This window comes from Lissotriton helveticus, chromosome 12 (genome assembly GCF_964261635.1).
Source record: "Lissotriton helveticus chromosome 12, aLisHel1.1, whole genome shotgun sequence".
In the NCBI taxonomy this organism is placed as follows: Eukaryota; Metazoa; Chordata; class Amphibia; order Caudata; family Salamandridae; genus Lissotriton; species Lissotriton helveticus.
In genome coordinates, this window is record NC_136073.1 from 888,513,735 (window position 1) to 888,538,520 (window position 24,786).

General features: G+C 48.2%; 1 protein-coding gene across 13 annotated transcripts in view; it reads right to left on the bottom strand.

Moving 5' to 3' along the window:
- The window catches only part of ZCWPW1 (zinc finger CW-type and PWWP domain containing 1), a 1,771,049-nt gene that overhangs the window by 429,167 nt on the left and 1,317,096 nt on the right, over nucleotides 1-24,786 (bottom strand). For all 13 annotated transcript variants that reach the window (XM_078668572.1, XM_078668568.1, XM_078668570.1 and 10 more), the window contains one exon: nucleotides 12,966-13,049. In XM_078668572.1, the coding sequence (XP_078524698.1) occupies nucleotides 12,966-13,049 (84 nt within the window). The remainder of the gene's footprint in view (nucleotides 1-12,965; nucleotides 13,050-24,786) is intronic.

Sequence of the window (24,786 nt, forward strand, 5' to 3'; positions counted from 1 at the left end):
CTGTGATGATTGGGCTGGAAGTTCACTGACCCTCTGGGCAGAAGGGTGGGAAGTTGATGAGGTCAGCTATGAAGCTGCTCAAAGGGAGCGCAAGTTAGGGATAAGAAGGGAGCTGGAGGAAACATGCTGAAGACCTTTAAGGAACCTATTTACAATAGGGGAGTTTAAGAGGGAATGCTGATCTGGCAGCTGCAGAACAGCTGAGTTAGTGTCATACAGTTCATACTTACTCAGTAAGACTGTACGTTGCTGGACATCATAAACGTACAAACTGTGTGAGATTGAGTCCATGCGCACCATCAGGATATGTCGGCCTGAGCCCTGGCTAGCTCACATTGCACCAACTGAACCTCTAACCTTGCAAGGTAATAGGTGGTATGTGCAACTTCAGAACATGACAACCCTAACTCCCCAAGGAAATAGTGGAACGAGATCTAAACCCTTTTGTTTAGTAACTTATGCATGTCCAAACGGAGACACAAGAAAAACTAGAATTGGTATTTCAAACGTTTATTGAAGCAATAACATTCATGTGTAAAATATGTGTGCTGCAATTATTAATAGAAGGAAAGAAAACTGAGTAATTAGCATAATAAAAATGAATGGTAAAAAAATGAGCAGTTCAACCACTGTGCTGTGGGACCTTATCCCGAACAGTTTCATCAGGAACTGGAACCGCTGAAATGTTCACAAGGGAACGGTCTCTTCGCACTTTGCGTGAAGAAGAATGGGGTTTCAAAACCTTGTTTACCAGTTCAACAGCAGAGCGTTCTGGGAGATAATGTTCATTCATTGCAAGAAAAGGCAGTCACAAAACCAATCCAAAGGAAGAGGAAAAGTAATAATCCAAATGTATATCCAAGGTGGGGTAAACTATGTCTTTTTGAGCCAAATGAAAAATTCATGTGGTCTACTCTGTGTAGGTGGGTCTGACGAATCTGAAGAAAAGTCATAAATGTCGATAAAATAGACAGAGGCAGTTGCACAAGTTACTACTTGTGTAACGATATATCTGTAAGAGACATTAGGTAGTATTAGATTCCTTACCTTAGAATATCCCCAGGCGTCAGACTGGATCCGGAAACTTTTGCGTAGCAGTACCCTTGCGCGTCGGTAGGCGTCGTCTGCGGCTCCGCGTCTGTCGTCGGCGTCGTGATGACGTCGTCGGAGTACTTAGACGCCGCCTCCTCGTGCTGACGTCAGTTCTTAGACACAGCTTTTCCGCGCCAGAAACGCAGAGCTATGTTAAAAACCAACACTGGTGCCATTGAAACTAGGGCCCTGAAAGGGAACAACCCTAACCCTAGATATTGGTTCGCAGAACGGGGAGGATGGGTGGGTCGGTAAGGAATCTAATACTAACTAATGCCTCTTACAGATATATCGTTATACAAGTAGTAACTTGTGCATCTGAAAGAGACACGTTAGTATTAGATTCCTTACCTTAGAATAGATACCCCAGCAATACCAACCCCGGTGGGGGGTCTGCGAACCAATAATCACACCAGAAAGTCCTGGAGGACAGAACGGCCAAAGAAGCCATCCCTCCGGACTTGGCTGTCCAGGCAGTAGTGTCTTACAAACGTGTGCAGCGATGCCCACGTAGCTGCCTGACAGATGTCTTGTAAGGGCACACCCCTGCCCAGGGCAGTGGTAGTCGCCGTGGCTCGGGTAGAATGAGCCCGTAATCCAGCAGGGGGCTCCTTCCTAGCCAGGGAGTAGCATGCCTGGATACACAAGATGATCCACCGAGAGATGGTCCTCTTGTGTACCGCTTTCCCCTTCTTAGCGCCCACGTAACCAACAAAGAGTTGGTCATCCACCCGGAAATGGCGTGTGCGATCCAAATAAAATGAGAGCGCACGTTTTGGGTCCAGACGGTGGAGCCGCTCTTCCTCTTTAGAGGGATGCGGTGGCGGAAAGAAGGTTGGCAAGGTGATAGACTGCCCGATGTGGAAGGCCGTGACAACCTTGGGCAGGAAAGAAGGTTTGGTACGTAGCACCACTTTGTCCGGATGGACAGAAAGGAAAGGTGGAGTACAAGAAAGAGCCTGGAGCTCACTCACTCTCCTGGCAGAGGTGATGGCAACCAGGAAAGCAGTCTTCAAAGACAAAAGGCGAAGAGGACAGTTGTGAAGTGGCTCAAAGGGAACGCACATCAGAAATGTAAGAACCAGGTTCAAGTCCCACTGAGGCATCACAAACGGAACAGGAGGAAACGTGTGTGTGATGCCCTTAAGAAATCTATTTACAATAGGGGACTTGAACAAAGAAGGCTGATCAGGTAGCCTTAGAAAGGCTGAAAGGGCAAATAGGTAGCCCTTGATAGTGCCCAGAGCAGAGCCCTGCTGGGCAAGAGAAAGAAGGAAGAGAAGAACCTCAGAAAGAGGGGCAGCAAGAGGATCCACAGCCTTTGCTGTGCACCATGCCACAAATCTGTTCCACCTGCAGGCGTATACCGACTTTGTGGAGGGACGCCTGGCTGCCAGAATGACGTTACAGACTTCAGGAGGCAAGTCAAATGGCCTCAACTGTCGCCGCTCAATCTCCAAGCATGGAGGTGGAGACTGGACAGGTTCGGGTGGAGGACCGTCCCCTGCTGCTGCGACAGAAGGTCCTCCTGAAGAGGCAGACGAACCGGGGGATCGACTGACAGACTGAGTAGCTCTGGATACCAGTACCTTCTCGCCAAGTCCGGAGCCACAAGGAGGACTTGGGCCCGGTTGCGCTTGATCTTCTTCAGCACTCTGGGCAGAAGTGGTATAGGCGGAAAGGCGTACAACAGACGGCAACTCCACTCGCGACGAAAAGCGTCTCCGAGTGAGTGCCGCCTTGGAAATTCCAACGCGCAGAACTGATGACATTGCGCGTTCTCTTCGGTGGCGAATAGATCTAACCAAGGCTCTCCCCATCGCTGAAAGAGGCCTTGCGCCACGTCCGAGTTCAGACGCCATTCGTGATCCATCATGCACCGACGGCTGAGCCCGTCCGCCCTTGCGTTCAGAGAACCCGCCAGGTGTTGAGCCACCAGGGTCACGCCCTGGCGTTCCAGTCACTGCCAGAGGCGCAGAGCCTCCTGGCATAGGGTCCACGACCCCACCCCGCCCTGTTTGTTGCAGTACCACATGGCGGTGGTGTTGTCCGTGAACACCTGCACTACACTCCCCCGGACAGAGGGGAGGAATGCCTTCAGCGCTAGACGAATCGCCCGTAACTCCAACAGGTTGATGTGGAGCCGGGCCTCCGCCGGAGACCAGAGGCCTCTGATCTCCGCCTCTCCCTTGTGGCCTCCCCAGCCCTGGAGGGACGCGTCCGTCACAACTACGTGCTCCGGTTGGGGAAGGGAGAGGGATCTGCCGCTGACCCAATCACGGTCCGAGAGCCACCATTGCAGCTGTCTCGCAGTGCCCTCCGAGATCAGGACGTGGTCGGACAGATTGCCCTGATGCTGGGCCCACTGAAACTTCAGGTCCCACTGCAGAGCCCGCATCCGCCACCTGGCGTGATGCACCAGAAGGATGCAGGAGGCCATCAGCCCCAGAAGCCGCAGCGTCAACCTGACCGAGACCCGGGATAACGGCTGAAAGATGGGAATCAGAGCCTGAATATCCCGGACCCGCTGTTCGGGTGGATAAACCCGAAACTGCGCCGAGTCCAGAACCGCTCCGATGAAGAGGAGCTTCTGAGAGGGACACAGGTGTGACTTCGGCACATTGATAGAGAACCCCAGCTGGTGCAGGAGATCTGCCGTAGTCTGGAGGTGGCTGACGACTGTCTGGGGCGAGCCCGCCTTCAACAACCAGTCGTCGAGGTAGGGGAAGACTGAAATCCCTAACCGGCGCAGATTAGCTGCGACCACCGCCATCACCTTTGTGAACACCCGTGGGGCGCTGGTAAGGCCGAAGGGGAGCACGGTAAAGTGCTCGTGGCCAACCGTGAACCGCAGGTAGCGCCGGTGGGCCGGCAGGACGGGGATGTGGAAATAAGCGTCCTGCAAGTCCAACGCTCCCATCCAGTCTCCTGGGTCCAGGGCAGCTAGGACCTGAGCCAGTGTCAGCATCTTGAACTTCTCCTTCCGGAGGGAGCCGTTGACGTTCCGTAGATCCAAGATAGGGCGTAGGCCCCCTTTGCCCTCTTGGGTACCAGAAAGTAGTGGGAGTAGCAACCACACCCTACTTCTGGCCCAGGAACGCGCTTGATGGCCCCCTTGGCCAAGAGGGCCGTAACTTCCTCCTGCAGAAGTCGCAAATGATCCCCCGATACACGGTGGTTCTGTGGTGGCATGGCTGGAGGAGTCGCCTCGAAGGGGAGGGAGTAGCCCCTTCAGACGATTTGCAGCACCCACCTGTCCGAAGTGACAGTGCGCCAGTGGAGGTGGTGATGGCGAACCCTGCCCCCCACTGGCGTCACATGGGCCTGAAAGCACGGACTAGGAGGGTTTTGAGGCGGATGCTGCGGGGGAAGGTGTGGACTGACCTCGCCGTTGACCCCTACCGCCCGGACGGCGGTTACCACGGCCGCCACCGCGTTGGGTATTGCCCTGCGGAGCGTGGCTAGCGGCACATGTGGGTGCACCCCTTCCGTGGCCACGAAAGGAGTGATAAGCAGCCGGTTGCTGGCACGGGGCCGAGAGGCCCAAGGACTTGGCCGTAGCCCTGGAGTCCTTAAAGCGCTCGAGCGCATGGTCTGCTTTGTCGCCAAAGAGGCGACGGCCATCGAACGGCATGTCCATGAGTGTGTTCTGGACATCTGCCGAAAACTTGGCGGACCTCAGCCAGGCGTGGCGTCTGACAGCCACCGTCGTTGCCATTGCTCTGCCTAGCGAGTCGGTGGTATCCAGCCCACACCTAATGGAATACTTGGCTGCGTCCCGGCCCTCCACAAGGGCTTGGCCGAGTTTGGCCCGTACCTCCAACGGACACTCTGGCAGCACATCCGCGACCGTATCCCACAGGGAGTGGGTGTAACGGCCCAAGAGGCATGCGGTGTTGGAAGACCGCAGACCCAGACTAAGGGATGAGAATATCTTCTTTCCATACTGCTCATAGCTCTTGGATTCCCTGTCCGGCGGGGCGGACGGGAATGCGGTCTGGGAATTAGAGGCCTGGATGACCAGGCTCTCGGGGGTGGGGTGGGTGGACAGGAAACATGGGTCGCCCGGGGCTGGGCGGTGGCGTCTGGCCACGTTCCTATCTACGGGCGAACCCGTAGCGGGCTTGGACCAAGTGCCCAGAAGAACGTCGGTCAAGGCCTCATTAAAGGGCAGCAGAGGCTCGGCCGAGCTTGACTGCGGTTTAAGGACCTCAGTGAGGAGATTAGTCCTCACGGCCGCGACGGGGAGCTCAAGGCCCAAGGCCTTGGCAGCCCTCATCAGCACCACACTATAGGTTGCCCCCTCCTCCGAAGCCACGGTAGGAGGGGAGACAAAACCAGTGTCTGGAGAGGTGTCCAGGCCACTGGCCTCCCCAAGGTCCCCTGTCCAGTCCTCTTGAGACTGACACTCTCTGGTCAGAGGGTCTTCAGACCCCTCCCAGTCCTCTTCATCACCCCTCTCCTGAAACTCAGGGTTCTCAACTAATGGGGCCTGTTCATAAAAGTGAAATTCACCAAACGACGTCTGGAGCGGCGCCCATCGGGGCCGTCCCGACGGCTGAACAGGAACCGCAGACGACGCCTACCGACGCGCAAGGGTACTGCTACGCAAAAGTTTCCGGATCCAGTCTGACGCCTGGGGATATTCTAAGGTAAGGAATCTAATACTAACGTGTCTCTTTCAGATTGTGCAAGCATGGGAGGCTTGTGCAGCTGTGTAGAACTAGTAGATAACGCCAATGGTGGAATGTTATAAACAACTTTATTGTCTGCTTGTTGTGTTGAAATTTGTGTAGTCACAAATGATGATAGTATGCATTTGCAGATGTAACTGGAGGTAGTACAAATTCAGTGTTAGCTGTCCGCAGCCAGGGAAAAGAAACTCTAATGTTGGTTAAAGCTTATAACAGGATTTCCTGAGAGGAGGCAGGTAACTACCCAGGAGCCCTTGCGGCCTACTATGTAGAACCGGCTACATGATGTGGTTCGATGAGATCAATAGACACAAATCTCTTGGGTTTGCTACCAGCAGGAGGCATTAAAGTACAGTTCTGGTACCTTCAACTGCCAGGACAGGCACAGGCACTGTATAAGATGTTCCGAACTCCATCTTGTCCACTGTTTTCTTCTGCACTGGATCACTGATCCTTGGAGTCCAACCAGGCGTTGCCAGTGCTTCCTTCACTTCAGCAGTGGCAGAGCCTTTCTGATGGACGTTGCTCTGATCGTCTCTGAAGTCATTCAATTCCTGTAAAACATCCAAACGTTCCCTGATATCTAAAGGTGTTTTTGCCGCCACTGTACTAGGAAGGTCAAGATCTGCAACCCACATTTTAACCCTAAACAAGACATTATAGGGAGTCCGACCACCCAAGGATCTTCTTGGCAGATTGTTGAAGGCTCTCTCTACCCCATGCAAGTGGTGGACCCAACTTCCACCTGAACCTAACACTCTAGCTGTTAAAGACTGCTTTAAGTCAGTTTTTCCTCTCCACAACCGTATTCCCCTCGGGATGATATGGGGAGGAGTTATGCACAGTCACACCCTATGTTACCATGGTGTCTCTGTAAGCCTTAGAGACGAATGCCGGACCATCCATATGTGCCGATAAAGACTTGCAAGTCCTTTATAGCAATTTGAGCGTCAGCCGATCACTGTTGCGATACCCACAGGGGTTGAGAACAGGAATCAAATTCTAACATGATACATTTATAAGACCCATCTGAGAATAAGGGTCTGCAATGGTCCAGAGCACAAGCCAGAGACTTGATTAAGTACAATAGGGGTGTCTGTGGAGGACGAGCTGTGGTGGAAACTTCCATTTGCGGGCAAATGCCACATTTAAGGACATAGTCTTTAGCTTATTGTAAAGACCTTATTTGTATTCTCTTTGCTGAAAAAGATTGACCACCAGAGTTTGTTAGGGATAGCCCACTAGGAGAAACAGTAATATTATGAGCTTTTTACAACCTCCTTTCAGAATCAGTAAAACACACATACGCCAAGGAGTGGGCCTTAGTGCAAGCTCCGGCATTATACCTCCACCACGTGGGTTGGGATGACGGATCTTCTTACCACATCATACCTGTGAGGTCTAGACCACAACCACACCACCTCATTTAGCATGAGGCTAAAAAACAAGTTAGAGAGATAGTTACACAAATTGAATATCAGGGTGTAATATAAAGTTAGCAAGTTTGCCACTGGCTCACATTATACATACACATTGAGCCACCAATATGTAGGAAAACTCTTTGCAGGGAATTCACAAATTCACTGGCTGATAAAGCTGCAAAGCAACAGTGTGAACTGCTGCAGTCAGTGCAGTGACCCGTTGCCGAAATGTTTTCCAACAAAAGAGAGAATTTTTTAAAATCCTGACGGAATTAATTGTGTGCCCAAGATCAAAAGAAGTGTTGTTGACGACTGAGTAGAGGAATCTCAAAAGGTGAGGCGTAGATGTTCTTCCTTGCACAAATCAACATTCTCTACTCCATTAATGTTTTATTGGGGTGTGGGAACTTCAAAAATGACCATCCCCTCACATTTGTTTTGACACTTGCGGCCTAGTTTGTTTCTGTTAAATTCCTCGAACGTTTAGGTTGGGACTCCTGCCTGTTCCGGCAAACAGCTGAAAATGACAGGGCTGTTGCTTTTTGCTCTGTCGTAATGCTAGCCTAAGCAAATATTGTGTGCGCTCAAAAAATTACTACTAGAGGACGGACAATTCGGTTCTCACTTTTAAGAGGTTGTTTGCATAAGCAAACATTAGCTTTGCAAGCACGCACCTTACTCTTTTTTTTCTCCGTATTAATTTAAGTTCAGTGGTTCACGGGCACAAGAATAATTAGCTTCCAGTACCACCAGGCATTCTTTTAACTGATTTATACACATGTTGTACTTTTTTACGGCTGGAGGCTGCGGCCCCTGGATATACAATTTGCTCTGGATCACACAAAGTAAAGAAGTGAAAAGCCTGGCATTATAGCTTCGGTCGTCTGGTTCTATAATAGACAGCGTAGACGCCACACCAGATTTCTTACGGAAGACAATACTCTTAAAAAGCATAATAAAAATAAATTTAAGGGAAGGTTCTAAAAAAAATGGAACCCATATTTTGCTCTATCTAACTCCATGTCTCGTAGCTGTGCCTCGGGTCTTAACTCTTGCATTCCACCAGTGCTCCTTCCCGGGCTCTGTTCTCTGTACAGGCTAAACTTGCAATGACTATAGAAGGGACATGTGATGGCATGCATGGGGAGTGGATTGCCTGAACCTGGCATCAATCTGCATATTTCATCATCACTGCAGGCAGTCTGTATAAAGCTTCCTTGAGGTCTGCTCTTTCAGTTTATTAGGCTATTGAAAAACGTCCTGCTGTAGGATGTTGTTAGCATCTATGTCCATCATTACAAGTAGTTTCTAAATTTCAATTGCCTCCTTTGAAAGACTGTAACATAAAACAAGCTTTGAAAGACTGTCACATAAAACCAACTCATCGAAAGCAGCCCTTGTCCCTGTAAGATGATATTTAACCTGATTGTTAAGGATAGGTGGTAATCCATGGAGGGGGATGTTGGAATGATGTGTGTTTTTCAATGTCATGTACACCAGTGTCTTACCACCTGATACTGCACAATTTATTGACTTTTGCAATAAACAAGTCATAACACTTTTACAGAGTTCCTGTTAATTATATTGCACAACTGCTCACCAAGCTAAAACTTTAAAAAATATATAATATTAATCACATAGGTGAACCCTAGTGCATTTGCCAATGCTTGTTTCACAAAGTGACACTCATTACAAAGTTCAAACACTCCTCAGCTGGCAGACTCAAAGAACCTCAAACCAACAAAAAACTAATTTTCAGAGTTTGCATGTAGTAACCTAATGTCAAGTGTACAGATATTCCCAGAACAGTATCTGCAGGTCAACTGTAGAGAACAAATGAGAGCCACACTGCAATCGACAACTCTCCGGGGACTTCAAATACAGCAGGAGGCCCACTAAATCAGAAGTCACAGAAAACACCATACAGACATACGGGAGAAAAAACACATTGCTCAAAATGAAAATTAGGAGATGGAAAAAAGAACATGGTAGTTCAAACACATAGAGACAAGGGACTCAGGATGTAAGCCGGTGAGTGGAAAAGGTGCGATAGGAGGGACTGTACACATGTCCAAGCTCAGAAAAAGCTATCTAAAGCTTTTAAATTTCTATAACCTCTCTCTAATCATCATTTGATGCTACCACATCAATAGTGTGTTCATATGAAATATCTAGTGCTGGAGACTTTCTAAAGAACAAGTTATTTAAAAAAAAAATTTTTATAGGAGTTTTATATAGCGCAAACTAGACCAGAGAAATCGGGGTTCGGAGCGCTTTAAACGAGCACCAGTTTTGTTACAGAAGGACACGACACATTCCTTTTTGTTAGGCATGGGGAGATTAAGTGATTTGCCCAGAGTCACAGGATATTGAACGTCGTCGTTGAAACTCGAAGCCAGCTCCCCAGGTGCGAGGTCGACTGCTCTAGCCGTAAGGCTACATCCTCTCCCCGTTATTTCCCTCTTATTTACCTTCGGGCACCCTCTTTCTGTGGAATACTTTAACCACAGATTCTTCATATTATGAATATTGCCCAGAAGTCAAACTGGATCCGGAAACTTTAGAGCAGCGCTCCTGCACATTGGTAGGTGGCTTTGTGCAGCTCTCCACCAGATTTATCCTGCTCCAGATGTTATGGACTGAACAGACTATAAGTGGCACCCACGCACTCAGAGGTCACTTGCTTTTTAAGGCTATCAGCCACTTCAGACGCAGCGGCAATCGGCAACGGGAAAGACCACTTCGCAGACCTTTAGAGAGGGACCTTTTTTTAAGAAGGAAAATAGTTAGTTTACAGAACGGGAAGGTGTGCGAGTTGGTGAGGATTTTGCAGTCAGGCAGAGTATCCTCCAGAAAGAGCATTGCTGAAGGTAAGAAACATGCTTTTCTGATGGATAGTTCTAACTGCAGATTCCTTGCCTTGTGAATAGATACCTCTATAGACGGTGGTTCTGTGAACTGGCTCAGACCAACAGGTTCTGCAGGAAGAAGCAGACAAAATGCCCATCTCGACGGACGGAATGTTTTGTTAATATGTGCATCAACACCCATGTCGCCACCAGATAAATGTCAAAGACAGGCATTCCAGGTGCAAAAGCTGTGGTAGTGGTAGCAGCTCTCACTCTTATAGAATGATCTTGTAAGACTTTTGGAAGCTGCTTCTTAGCCACGGTGTAGTAGATATTTATTCAGAGGACAATCCTTCGGGAGATGGGCAGTTTTTGCACTGACTTGCGCTTATTTAACCTGGAACCTCACAAAGAGCTGGCTGATCGTCCAATCAATCTCCTTTGGCACAATCATTGTAAAAATTAAGCACTTTCTTGGAGCCCAAGCAATGGAATTTCTCTTCTTCTTTTGAGGAATGAGACAGAGCACAGAACTCCACAAGAAGGGAAAGAGCCTTCTTGATGTTAAACAGAAAAGAATCTGGGGTTCCCACCAGCTTACCTGGAAAGAAAGTGGCATACGGTGGCTGGACAGAAAGGGACTGAAGCTCGCTCACACTTCGAACTTACGTAAAGAAAATGAGAAAAAAACATTTTGAGGGTCAGGCGACATAATGGACAACTGTGCATAGGGGCAAACGCAGTAAGCATTAAAAAAATAAGTATCACATTTAAATCTCACTGTGGTATCACAAACGGCTTTGGTAGAAATAAACTTTGCAAACCTTTGAAAAATCTCATCACAACAGGCTGATCTGACAACTGCAACAAAGCTGACAGAGCTGAAAAGTAACCTTTAACAGTGCCCAAGCCAGTCCTTGCTGTGTCAAAGACAAAACAACAAAGCACCAGACAGCTTGGCCTACAGCAGGTCAATCTGGTGAGTACAGTAAAAACCCACAATTATGACACAATGACTGGCGTACACCAAATTTGGGACGCCTAGCCCCAAGAAGACATCAACGACCATAAAAAGAAGGTCAAATTAGGTCAACTGAAGCAGTTCAATCTTGAAGCACGGAGATGTAGATTGCACGGGCCTGGGTGAAGCACACCTCCCTGATGCTGCGAAAAAAGATCCTCACTCTGTGGGCCCAATCCAGTGCCATAGAGCTCGAGAAAGGAGTGGCAGAGGAGGGAAGGAATACAGGAGGCCCTAGATCCACTCTAGGCAGGATGGGCCTCAGAGACAGCCTAATTTGAGAACTTCAATATTTTAGAAAACAAGAGCAGCCCTGTGAGATGGGTAAGTCAACGCACAAAACAATGTTCACAAGGAACTCATTTATCTAGATCAATACACAATCTGCAACTAAAGTAGTTGCTCTGATTAAATCATAGTCAGAATTGATTCATTCATGACCCTCCATCGAGTCGCAGTATTATTCGCATCAATATTCCATACACACCCATGTATTTTGAACAAGCCCATGCACATTTGTTTTTAGGTATACCTGACTTCAGCCGAACTAGGTAATTTTATTATGCAGTTATAGTCTGCATCACAGATGTGTTACTTATATATAAGTAATTTGGCCTCGCCCGAGGCGAGGCCAAAGATATAGGGAAGGACGCCTGTATTTCCCGAAGGTGAGCTGGATCAGCGGTGTGGCCGGTCTGATTTGGGAGAGGGCTCCGCAGCTCTAAGGGGCAGGCGTACGGCAGGCCCTTATCGGGATCGGACCACCTGGCAGCAGGCGCTGTATTCCATCTGGAGCCCCCCTGCCACACAAGAAGAGGTACTGACCTTCGCCGAAGGACCTGGTTGGCAGCGTGTGGGCCGTGGCAGCAGGGTGCGAGGCTGATCACGCAGCAGTGGGCCACGGTATTGCAACCAGCGCGAGAGTCCCAACAACTTGGCGATCTTGGTGCGCAAGGCTGAGCCCGGTGAACGTGAGCCCCGCTTGCCCCAAGGGGTGAAGTGAGGCAATGGTAGTGAGGGTGGCTAAAGAGGCTCTCCCCTGAGTCTGCAGACCAGTGCTGGACTAGTACTTCAGCAACACCCCACCCCATTGGAACCCTACATAGCTGTGGTGGGGGAGGGTTTGAAACACATGGGCCCATAACGATAAGATTCATTTTGCGACGGGAGTAAGTCAAGTGAGCCAGTTCAAGTAGGACGGCTCAAAGAGAGAAAAGAATACGTCACTGGAAGCTCTTTTCCAATGGCTGGCCGCCGTTTAGCCTAAACAGTGACGCCGGCCAATGGAAAAGAGGGGCAGGGCATAAAGCCCGCTAGTGAAATGTACCCAAAACATAAGATCTTGCAAGCGAGACTGCGCATGCGCAGCCTATGCTAGCCGAGCCCTAAAAAGGGCCTGGAAAAGACCAAGGAGTAGCGTTGGACATGCATCTGAAGGCGCGGAAAGAAAATAACTGATGTCAGCATGCATGGGTGGTGCTTGCAGAAGGCTCTACTAATCTCTTCCAGGGCATCGGTCGGGAGACATTCTAAACCACCTACTGGTGTGCAGGAGTACTGCTCTAAAGCTTCCGGATACATTCTGAAGCCGGGGGAATACTCACAAGGTGGGGAATCTGTGGTCAGAAGTATCCATTAGAAGAATACAATTTTTAAATCTATTTGTATGTATAATTCCCATACTTGTGCTGGAATCCCCACAGATGGGAAATATGAAGGACAAATAATGCCTAATAGTTTATGATATGAGGCAAGTCTACTGAACTCATTACAATAAGTCCAATGCAGTCTTATTCCTTCTGACAAGGTCAATATCATGCCATTTTAATCATTATAAATGAGAAAGAAAAATATCGAGCTCTCATGTCTTTATTTTTTTCAACTGTACCTGAATATTCATTTTCTCTGCTTCCTCTGCCATCTTTAAGCCAACGCCAAACCTTTTGCTATAATCTTTGTTTTTTCCCTTTTTCTGCAATTGTAAATTTAAATGGTGGATGTGAACCAATGGAAATCACAACATGCTCTCTGCAGATAGTAAGTGAGTGCAAACAGTGCAGCATCCTATGATAGACATTATAACAATGTTAACTCATTATTCGCTATATTTCACCAACCGTGATGGGTTGTTCAATTTCACTGCTGCGCATCATACAAACTTAAAAAAAATCCTATCCAACACTGCTACTCTTGTAAGATAGGTATGCTGAAAGATCAGTAAACCGACTTTTGTACTACTCATCAACAAGTGGGGATACAATTGAATTACCTATTATGAAGGGGACAATATTCTAAGAATATAAGAATTATTGTGGTGAATAATAAATTAGTAACTTACCTGTAACTCCAGTTCTCCGATTCTCATGCTTGAATCATTTGTCATCAGGCTAGGAATCTGCTGTAACTTTGCATAGCAGTAAAAAATGTTACAATGGCAACGGTCCTCAACAACATTATTTGTTTAGTAGCATTTCCACCTCATACAATACAACCTGAACTTCAAAAAATGAGATGAAAGTGATAAGGTCTCTACATGCCTGAAAGACCAACATAGCTTAGACTACATAGCACAAGTACGCAGAGTATATATGATGGAAGTGATCCTCTGACCTGGAAGGAGGAAGAGTAACATGTGAATCTAGTAACTATATCAATACTGGGGAAGTGGAGTAACTGGTAATTAACTAAGGGCATTATTTAGAGTTTGGCAGATGGGTTACTCCGTCACAAATTAGTATAATAAACCTGATTAAATTCCTGATATCACATATAAATCAGGTTAACTTCAAGAAAGAATGTTTTTATAGATGATTACGATTATCAATGGATTATTAACTAAGCCACAACTTCTGTTTTAATTAGTAAATATTCAATGTTTTTTACATGTTTTTCACTAGCTATTGTACTAGTATTACTTTGTCATTTTTAATTTAGGTATATTTGTTGGATGTATTGTTGTGTTCGAATGGGATACGTTTTCTCTACCTAGAAAATTAAATGCTTTGCGAGATAATTTCATATAAAACAATCTTTCATGTTGTTAACTTAATTTATATGTGATATCAGTAATTTAATCTGATCTATCATACTAATTGTGAACACAGATAAAGCATTTTTTCCTTTTACATGTTTGTTTGGCCTATATCCGTCTATTGTAAGTAATATTTCCAATTGGTTACCAATGGGATTGTTGTTACATTGTTGTATTTTCCCTGCCCTTGGAACCGTGATTCTTAACATGGGGTCCCTTTTTTTGTTTAATGACTTGTAATAATGCCGACAGGAGATACATTTGTGACAGAATAACCTGTTTGCAGACTTTAAATCAGGCCCTAACTAACTAATTTCTTCTCCAGCATTGGATCTTTCATATCTTTCAGAATAAGGAGCACTTTATAGTTTAATAGAGCGAAAAGTAGGCTCAACTTATTGACACAGTTTTCATAGAACTGTTCGTCCCATTCCCGAGTCACCTGCTGAGCTGCAGCATTCACATACAGCCAGTAATGCCTGGTTTTCCATGTGGCTGCACAGCAAATGTCCTGTAAATAGAGTGCAGTAGGTGTTGGCATACTTCTAGAGGAGTGAGCCCATGCTCTACCCCAGAATGGATGATTTGCCTTGCTGTGACAGCAGGTGATTCAGGAAGATAGCCAAGTGATGTCTTGCTTGGATATAGGCGGATTCTTATTGGATGGCTGGATGAGACAAATGACTGACACAAAGATCTCAAGTCTTTGTTTTTTTTCCATCTAGGACGTGTTGCACCTTTTGACATTGAGAAAGTGCAAGGCTCTCACAGCAGAGGCAGATGGATTTGGGGAGAAGATTGGTTCATGCAAGTAAAAAACTGTCAGGAATTTTGGACGGTTGGCATGAATCTTCGATTGGTGTGCAAGATCACCATGCCAAAGGTACGGTTGCATTTGGTGATAACATTTGCAATTCTACAACTCTCATTGCTGATGTGAGAACTGGTAGTGCAGTTCAGACACAATCTATGGATGAGAACAAAAGGAGTCAGCCTGAGTTAGCTCAATACAATATTTAGTTTCCACAGACCTGAAGGAATGGCCCTAACGAGCCCTTTTATGAATGGTTTTAGAACCCTCTGATACCTGGACTAATAAATACTTGAGATCACACTTGGCCACCTCCAGTAAGTATGGTAGTATCTAATGAGACCACATAGAGATTAGATGAAAGTCCTTAACTTTGCACCATGAGCAGAATAATTTCTATTTAGTGCTGCATGTTTTAGTTGTTGGCAGGGTATGTGCTTGCTCTAAAATATCCCTGCAGACTGAATGGATATCCAGATGGACACAATCTACATGGTCAGAAACCATGCTTTCAGGCTCACTGGCTTGAGATTGTGGGAGAGAATCTCTCCATTGAACCTGGAGAGGAGCGCAAGGCGATTTCTCAACAAGACTGATCGGTACATCGGAAGCCTTCCATACAGGATAGTTAGGATCAAGGAACAGTGTTTTACCTTTCTCAGCAATCAAAGAAAGAGGGCAAACTGTAGAAAGTTGCAAGAGAAGACGTTCAACTATGTTATCAAAATGGCATTAACCCTGTACGTGCTAGCATATTTGCAGCATTTCTTGTTATTTAGGGTGGCGAACAGGTCTATCGCTGGCTAGCTCCACTATCAAAAGATATATTCCAAATGGGTGAGATGGAGTTCCCACTTGTGGCAATCATAAAGGGTGCAGTTGAGCACATCTACCTGGTCATTTATTTATAATGGCCCAGTCTCACAGCATCTGTGCCCTTTTCTATACAGAAGAGGATCTCATTGCGCCTTGTTTTGCAATGCTACATATCGAAGACTGTGTGGTCTGTTCCGATCAAAACAGCTTGCTTTGCTAATCTCAGAAGGAACGACTGAAGGCCCAATCTGATGGCTCGTAGCTCCAGGATGCTTATGTGGAATTCCTTCCCTGACCAGAGGCCTCTTGCTGACAGGTTTTGCATGTGGACCTCCCATCCTTTCATTGAAACATCCGTCATCATGAACCATCAAAAGCTGCAACTGAACACCTGCTTTGAGGTTTGTGGGAACCTCTGCCACAGAAAAGTCTGCTTGAATATTCTGGTTCTTTTGCATTACGTTGTTCCAGGAGGCAGTCACTTGTTTCCCTTGGTGCTCTATCTCTTACTGTGCTGACCTCATCTGGAGCCTGTTGAAAAGAATCAGACCAATACCAGATGACATGAGGCTTAAGAGGGACGTTTATAATCTTACAACATATTTTGCTTAGAGCAAAAAAAATTCTGTCATGGTCTAAAGTTTTGTCACTCTCTTTGCTGAGAAGGCATTTGATAGTTGAGTGTCCAGCCTTTTCCCTCGAAACTGAAGCCTTGTCACTGTGTGAACGGAGGATTTATTGGTGGTCAAAATCAGTTCTAGATCTTGGAATAGCACGATGCAGGTGGCTGTGAAAGCCTGAGCATCTTCCTTTGATGGAGCTTTGACAAGTTGTAGTTCCAGGTACATATATATACTTCCTAGCCTCAAAGGAAGTCAGCTACAGCCCCATGCACATGGAGAAGATCCAGGGTGCAGATTTCAGTCCAAATGGAAACACCTTGAACCAGTAGTGCTGCACGCCACTGAAAACTTAGAATTTCATGTTTTTGGATGTGAAAATAGGCATCCTAAAGAACCAGGTATATGAGATACTTCCCCACCTAAAGCATCAGGAGGACATCTTGGAGGGTTATCAGTTGGAAGTACTGCTTTTCAGACACTTGTTCAAATCCCAAAAAGGCCCAGTACTGGCATACACTGGCCCGATTGTTTCTTAATCAGAAAGAATATGGAGTAGAGGCCTTGATTTCTATGGTACTTTGGTACCTGCTACATGGCTCCTTTTAGTTGAAGTATAAGAATCTCTTGCTGCAGCGCACGCAAATTCAGGTGATGTTCTTTCCTAGGTAGATGGGATGACAGTTTCTGTATGAACTTTATACTGTGACCACAATGCACTATATAAAGCATACAGCAATATGGTGTTTTCTTCTACCAAGCAGAGGGAAAGCAGAGATTTGTCCCTCAACTTGAATTACTAAGCTAGGTGGGTATGAGGGTGGCTGGTAGGGGTGCTGGAGGGGTTAGCTGGTAGCTGTTTGTCCAGCTTGCATGGTTGAGATGCACCCTTCATCTTTGCCAATGCTTTGTCATAGCCTTGGCCCTGGCCTCTGGCACAATAATATCCTTGGTTGTACCCTGTTTGCCTTGGAGGGTGTGGTAAGGTCTTCCTTGGCCTCCATTCTGAGTAAACTTTTCTCCTTTTTGAGCAGTGAAATAAAAAGGAGTGGAGGTGGGATGTCTGTATTGTAAAGCTCCAAGAGAGGGAGTGTGCTATGTCTGTCTTTATATTCTGCAAAGCATAGCCCATATGTTTACCAAACAAAATCTGACCTTCAAAAGCCATATGCAAGACCTTAGTGTGGATAACTGCATGGAAGGCAGTCGAACCCAGCCACTCCTCTGTGCAGGAATGCTGCTGCAGAGAGCTGATGGAAGCCTGTGTTGGAAACATCCATTGCTGAATCAAAGCCTGTGACCAATGCATATGCGTCTTCCCTGAAGGTGTTCTTAGTTTGCATCCCCTCTGCCCTCCATGATGAGGCTGAAAGGGGACGGGAAGTCTGCCATATCTGGAAACCATATCATCCAATAATGACCAACACATTTGCAGCTTTAATGTCACTACAATGGAGATGACTCTGTGCCCCAAGTTGTCTATGAGACTGCCATCTTTTTCAATAGGACTGGATGCCAGACCAACAGGATTTTTCGATCTACGCTGAGCTGCTGCCACAGTGATTGCGCTTGTTAGCCAGTCTCTCTGCCCGCTTTTCCTTCAGCTCCCCTCGCAGCTCCGTGTCTCTCTGCCCGTTTTTGCCTTCTGTTGCTTAGCTGCCCTTGCTTTTCTGTGACCTTTCTGCCTTCTGTGCAACTTGTTTCCCCCCGTTTTCTGTGACCTTTCTGCACTTCTTGTGACCTTTTTGCCTTCTGTGCCACTCGTTTCTCCTGTATTCTTGTGACCTTTTTTGTGACCTTTCTTCCCTCTGTGCCACTCGTTTCCCCCTCAATTGTTGTGCCCTTTTGCCTTCTGTTTCCTTCGTCGCCCCTCACCGCCCCCGCCGCTGCGTTCCCTGCGGCTTCGCTCTCTGATTGCCCATTTGCTGCCCCCGCCTCCCAGCTGCTCCTCACTCCCACCTCTCCACACATGCCGGCCGCTGCGCGGTCGCGCCACTGGCGCACGGCAAGCCCGTCTGCGCCTGGACCGCGCCCAGCGCCAGAACCACTGGCCCCCGCACCCGCCACGACGACCGCCGCCACTACGACGCCAGCACTCTGCACGCTCGGACCCACAACTGCTTCAAGGCCGCCCCGAAACGCACTCACGGTCCCTTCACCTGCCGGAACTGCAGCTACACCAGCCACAGAGCCGACAAACCACCCACCTCCGATGGATACTACTGAACAGCCGCTCTGCACGCAAACACGCCGTCGAGCTCTGGGACCTGCTCAACACAACCTCCCCAGACGTCGCCTTCAGACCTGGTTGAACAACTCCTCCGCACCCGACATCGCCATAGCCATCCCAGATGGCTACAAGATCACCCGCAGAGACCGCACCAACGGAGTCGGAGGAGGAATCGCCATCGTTCACAAGAAACGCATCAGGGTCTCGACTAGCACTGACGAAGCGCTCGGCACCGCTGAACACATGCATTTCCAGATCCACACAGACCCCAACTCCACCCTCAGAGGCACGCTCGTCTACCGACCACCCGGACCCCGCCCCCAGTTCAGCGACTCAATCGCCGACTTCATCAGCACGCACGCCCTGACCTCCACCGACTACATCCTCCTCGGAGATCTGAACTTTCACCTTGAGAACAACAACGACAACAACTCCACAACCCTGATCGATAACCTCGCCAATCTCGGACTGAGACAACTCGTCACAACGCCCAACCACTCCGCCGGCCACACGCTCGACCCCGTCTTCTCCTCAAGCCCGCACGTCTCCGTCAGCCACACCACCGAACTCCTCTGGACCGACCACCGCTGCATCCACTTCACCTTCCAGAAACCCACCACACACCACCGCACCCAACAGATCCCCCGCTGCTGCTGGAGCAAAATCACTGAAGACCAACTACATGCAAACCTCACTCTCAGCCCACCCACCGAACCCTCCAACACTGACGTCGCTGCCCACAACCTCAGACGCTGGATGGAGGACTGCACCAACACCCTCGCCCCACTGAAGAAACACCCCCACAGAGACACCAGCAAGAGGGCCAGCTGGTTCACCCCAAAACTCCTAGATTCCAAGCAAGCCTGCCGGAAACTAAAGAAGAAATGGCAAAGTGAACAAACCCCGGACAGCCACGCAGCACACAAGGACGCCGTCCGCAACCACCACCACCTCATCAAGGCTGCCAAGAAGACCTCCTTCAAAGACCGCCTCAACAACAACGCACACGACAGCAAGGAGCTCTTCAACATCGTGAAGGAACTCTCCAACCCCAGCTCCAACACCAACGACATCCTGCCGTTGCAACCCCTGTGCGACTCCCTCGCCACCTTCTTTCACCGCAAGATAGCAGACATCCATGACAGCTTCAACACCCAGACAGCCTCAACAGACAGCAACACAACAGACCCTCCGCACACCATCAACCACGTCTCCTTGCTAGCCTGGAGCAGCGTGAGCGTCGACGACACCATCAAGAACAAGAGCACAATCCACTCCGGCTCTCCGTCAGACCCATTCCCGCACCACGTCTTCAACAAAGCAAGCAGCTGCATCGCACCCCACCTACGCAACATCATCAATCTCTCCCTTGAGACCGCGACCTTCCCAGAGAGCTGGAAACACGCTGAGATCAACGCCCTACTCAAAAAACCTAAGGCAGACCCAAGAAACGTCAACAACTTCCAACCCATCTCTCTGCTCTCCTTCCCGGCCAAGGTCATTGAGAAAATCGTTAACAGACAGCTAACCCGATACCTCGAAGAGAACAGAATCCTGGACCCTTCCCAGTCAGGGTTCCGCAGCAACCACAGCACCGAGACCGCCCTCATCGCCACCACCGACGACATCAGGACCCTGCTAGACAACAGGGAGACTGCAGCACTCATCCTCCTAGACCTCTCCGCCGCCTTCGACACGTCTGCCACCGCACACTACGCGCACGCCTCCACGCCGCAGGGATCCGACACAAGGCTCTGGAATGGACCACCTCCTTCCTCTCCGGCAGAACCCAGAGTGTCAGCCTCCCCCCGTTCCGTTCCGAAGTCTCCGAGATCCTCTGAGGCGTACCCCAAGGATCCTCCCTCAGCCCGACACTGTTCAACACTTACATGGCCCCGCTTGCACACGTCGCCCAACAGCCGGAACTCAACATAATCTCCCACGTCGACGACACTCAACTGATCCTCTCCCTCACCAAGGACCCCATCACCGCCAAAGTCAACCTCCATGAAGGAATGAAGGCCGTTGCCAACTGGATGAAATTCAACCCTCTGAAAGTGAACTCGGACAAGACGGGGGTCCTCATCCTCAGCTCCAGGCCGTCAGCCTGGGACGACTCCTGGTGGCCAACGGCACTGGGGGCAGCCCCGACCCCCACCTACCACGCACGCAACCTGGGAATCATCCTCGACTCAACGCTCTCAATGACGAAGCAAGTCAACGCAGTCTCCTCCTCCTGCTTCACAACCCTCCGCATGCTCCGCAAGATCTACAGATGGATCCCGACAGATACAAGAAAGACATTCACCCAGGCCCTCGTCAGCAGCAGACTCGACTACGGAAACGCCCTCTACGCAGCAGCCCCGACCAAGCCCATCAATCGACTACAACGCATTCAAAACGCATCAGCACGACTGATCATCGATGTACCATGGCACGGCCACATCACCCCCCACCTGAGAAACCTACACTGGCTCCCGTCAACAAGAGGATATCCTTCAAGCACCACATCCACGCACACAGGGCACTCCACAAGACCGGCCCAGCCTACCTCAACAGATGGCTCTCCTTCTACACCCCCAACCGCCAGCTACGCTCCACCGACCTCTCACTCGCCACCGTCCCGCGCATCCGAAGAACAACCACCGGCGGGAGATCCTTCTCCCACCTCGCCGCCAAGACATGGAACACCCTCCCACTGAGCCTACGACAGACCCAAGAACTGTTGACCTTCACTAGGACACTAAAGACCTGGCTGTTCGATCAGTAGCGGCCCCACCTCCCCCCCCCCCCCCCCCCCCAGCACCTTGAGTCCATTGCGGGTATGTAGTGCGCTTAACAAATGACTGATTGATTGATTGAGTCAAAAATTATGTGGTGTTTTTTCAAAGCTACTCCTTGAAATCATATAAGAAACATTGCTATTACATTGAAGTCATGAGTAAGTCAAATGTCTTTGCTGCCTTTTCCGATAGAGCCTGAAAGCAAGCAATGTAACCTGGTGGCAAATCAAGTTGTGTAGGTGATTTGTCTCCTACTTTAGTCAAAGTATAGTCTTCCCACACTTTGTAATTCTGGGCCAAATCATCATTCGGTCCCTCCTTAGGAAGCTTGCCTGCCTCATCAAAATCTGATATGTGTTAAGACTCAGATCTGTCCTGTTCTGACAAGGCCAGAAATGCTGAATTGGAACTGGTATTGTGGAAGCAGATGTAGGGGAGGACAAAGTATTTTAGGTTATGGGTGTGAAGTAGAAGCAGCAGAGGTGCTGGAACACAGGAAGGAGGTGACAGCATCAGCAGGCAAGGTGGTGAGTCACTGGCAGCTGTAATTGAGGCTGAGCAGGCAGCCTATGGAATCTGTCCACCTGCATCATAGGAGGCTCCTAGTAGGGGCATTGTGCCCTATGTGGCCTTCATCTGCGAATGTCGAAGGCTTATAATCATACACCTGATGGTATTAGTTCTCCTCCATAACATTCCTCTTCTTGTGTGAACACTGCGCAGAGTTACAGACCATCAGATGCTTATTCCTAGTCACTGACATCAGCTATCAACTCTTAGTCTAGTATGCGAGCCACACTGTGTGCAATGTTTGTTCCTGGTCACTAACATCAGTTTCTAATTCACAGTCCAGTATGTGCACTCAACAGTGCACTGAGCTTCAACTGTGAATGTGGCAAGGCAAAGCTTGAAAATGAGTTTCTGTAATAAACTGGGTCACTGACAGGGCTATGGTCATCCTGTCATCATTGCCGTAGATGGTGGGAGCACTAGAATTACCGTTGACAGGGTTGTCGACAAAGGACAGGCGATGTGAGCTGTAGGAATTTGTGGTCTTGTCTTTAATGAGATTATATTCCACAGCAGCATCCTGGTCACTGAAAACCAGACACCTCTAGTGGACTCTGTTGATGAGCTGCTCCTTGAAGCGATGGTCATTGATGATGGTACTTACTTCGTCAAAGGTGGAGCTTTGGTGATCAACAATTTAAATGGTAGGTCTGACAGAACATCAGCATTGCCAAATGATCGCACATTCTTTGGGAGATTGTTCCTCATCGATCTTATCGCCATTCCTGTGGAATGTCTTGTCTTTGTTTTAGGAGGTGGTGGCTCTAGAAGTTTCTGAGGTGCAGTCTAGCTGAGGAAGATGCACATACTTCCTTTTTTACACTTTGTGGAAGTGATTGCTTGGGCACTTTTCATGGAATCTTCCCCAGATAGATATGTATCTCCTGTAGAAGGGGGATTCACTTGTTTTTCTGCAAGCAAAGAGCCAACCTTCTTTTACTTTCCTTAAGCATTTTTTAACAGAAGGTCTTGCAGATATAGAGCAAGATACTTTGTGAATTGAATGAAAGGGGGTAATATTGGTTGTGCACCAGTCTTGGTCCCCTAATTAGAAGGGAGCTCAGTAGTCCATGAAAAAGTGTACGTCTTTTTGACCCTTGCTTAATAATCATCGCCACTGGGCTGGGTTATAAACTATGGGAATGATCAAGTCCAACATCTTAGCATCTCCTAGTTTGGTACATTCTTGGGCTTGATCTAATATCCCAAATACTCTGCCTTTCACAGGCAAACTATTCCCTGTGTCTGTGACATGTAAAAGACGGGCGTAAAGTCTGGGCCAGTGAGAGAAGAGATGGAAAATTCATTCAATACCTCTATACACACTTCTTGCAGTTCAGGAGTCAGTTATTGGGCAAGCTGTGCCCCTTCTACAGAGCCACCCTTAACATCACTCAGCACTAGGCCAGGGAGTGAGCTCACTGTCCACCTCAACCTCTTCAGCCATTGCCAAGTACATCCATAGGAAAATCTCTTTGGAGCTACGCTTAAGCTGGTTCACATTGAACACTGTCTGTGTTGGGTTCTTTTGTGGTACTTGTGTCTACCAAGTAGTTCACCTAGAAAATCTTCTGCACTACCTTGTATGGTCCACACCATTTATCCTCTAAAGCTCTAGCTCAAATGGGTATTAACACCAACACCTCTTGAACCTCCTGGTACCCATTTAGTGTTGCTTTGTGGGCATGCTACTCGTTCATGAGCTTTAGGCTAGTCTTAAAGGTTTTCTTTAGCTGACCCATGTATTGTGTCAACAGCTTTCTCAACCTAATCACAGTACCCGTATACTTCTGAGATGTCTCTAAAGTTCTTTTTCACATTTCTCTTTCTAAGGAAGTGAGCCACGCACTGGGTGCCCAAACACAAGCTCAAGGGTGCTAAATTCCACTCCAGACCCTTCTGTGAAATTTCTCCGTAGGCGTACAAGAGGCATGTCAGGAGAAGAACCCACTTTCTGTTGCAGTCCTCTGGTAGTTTTCATCATGCTCATGAGGTTCTTGATGAACCATTACACCAAAATGTTTGTTTTTGGATGCTATGGTGTAGAGAAGGTAGATGGTAACACTCTCCTCCTGAGACTGGCATGCAGTCTGCGCTCTCATCAACATATCAGATGGGGTCCAAGATATCTAACCTCCAACTCAAGGACAAGTCATTGCATATATGACAACCAAAACCTTGTTTAGGTCTTGTTACAGAAAACAAATTATGGACGGAATGTTGACAATGTGAACATTCTCCTCCAGTCAAAAGATCTGGGTTAAATCCATCATTCTTTTGCCCACTACGCCACTCCAGTTTGGACACAGCCTTATGCAAATCAGTCTTGACCCTGTGTCCCATGGGAACACAGTCCAGACCTAACTGCCAGGCCAGGTCCTCCCTGAACCGGAAACAATCATCCTGGGACCGGTTTCAGGGTATATCACCCTCCTTCAGCCAGGCTAGCTTGAATACAGTGGCACAGTGAGCAAGGGACCCACGTCACCCCTTGTTTAGGTCTTAGCCCAACTTCAACCATGGCTGTCTTGCCATTGATTTCTACATGACTCTGCAAGCGGGTACTCCAGGTTGTACTCTTGACACCAGGGAGAATCCCTTCAGGTTTGAGACACTTACACTCAAGAATAGTCCTGCAAAGAAATAACTTATTTCACATGCAAGGAAAACAATCGGAACACAGTGGTCTGAACCACAAGTGTTCCAAATACGCAAGCTATACCATGCAGGCATTAACCACGCATATGCGGGTAGTGTAGGGTTTTAGGCCTTTGGGCAGTGGGAGGGGAATGGGTAGTTGGGGTAGTTTTTGGGCTGGGAGAGGGTCGGGTCAGGATTTGGGGTTGGG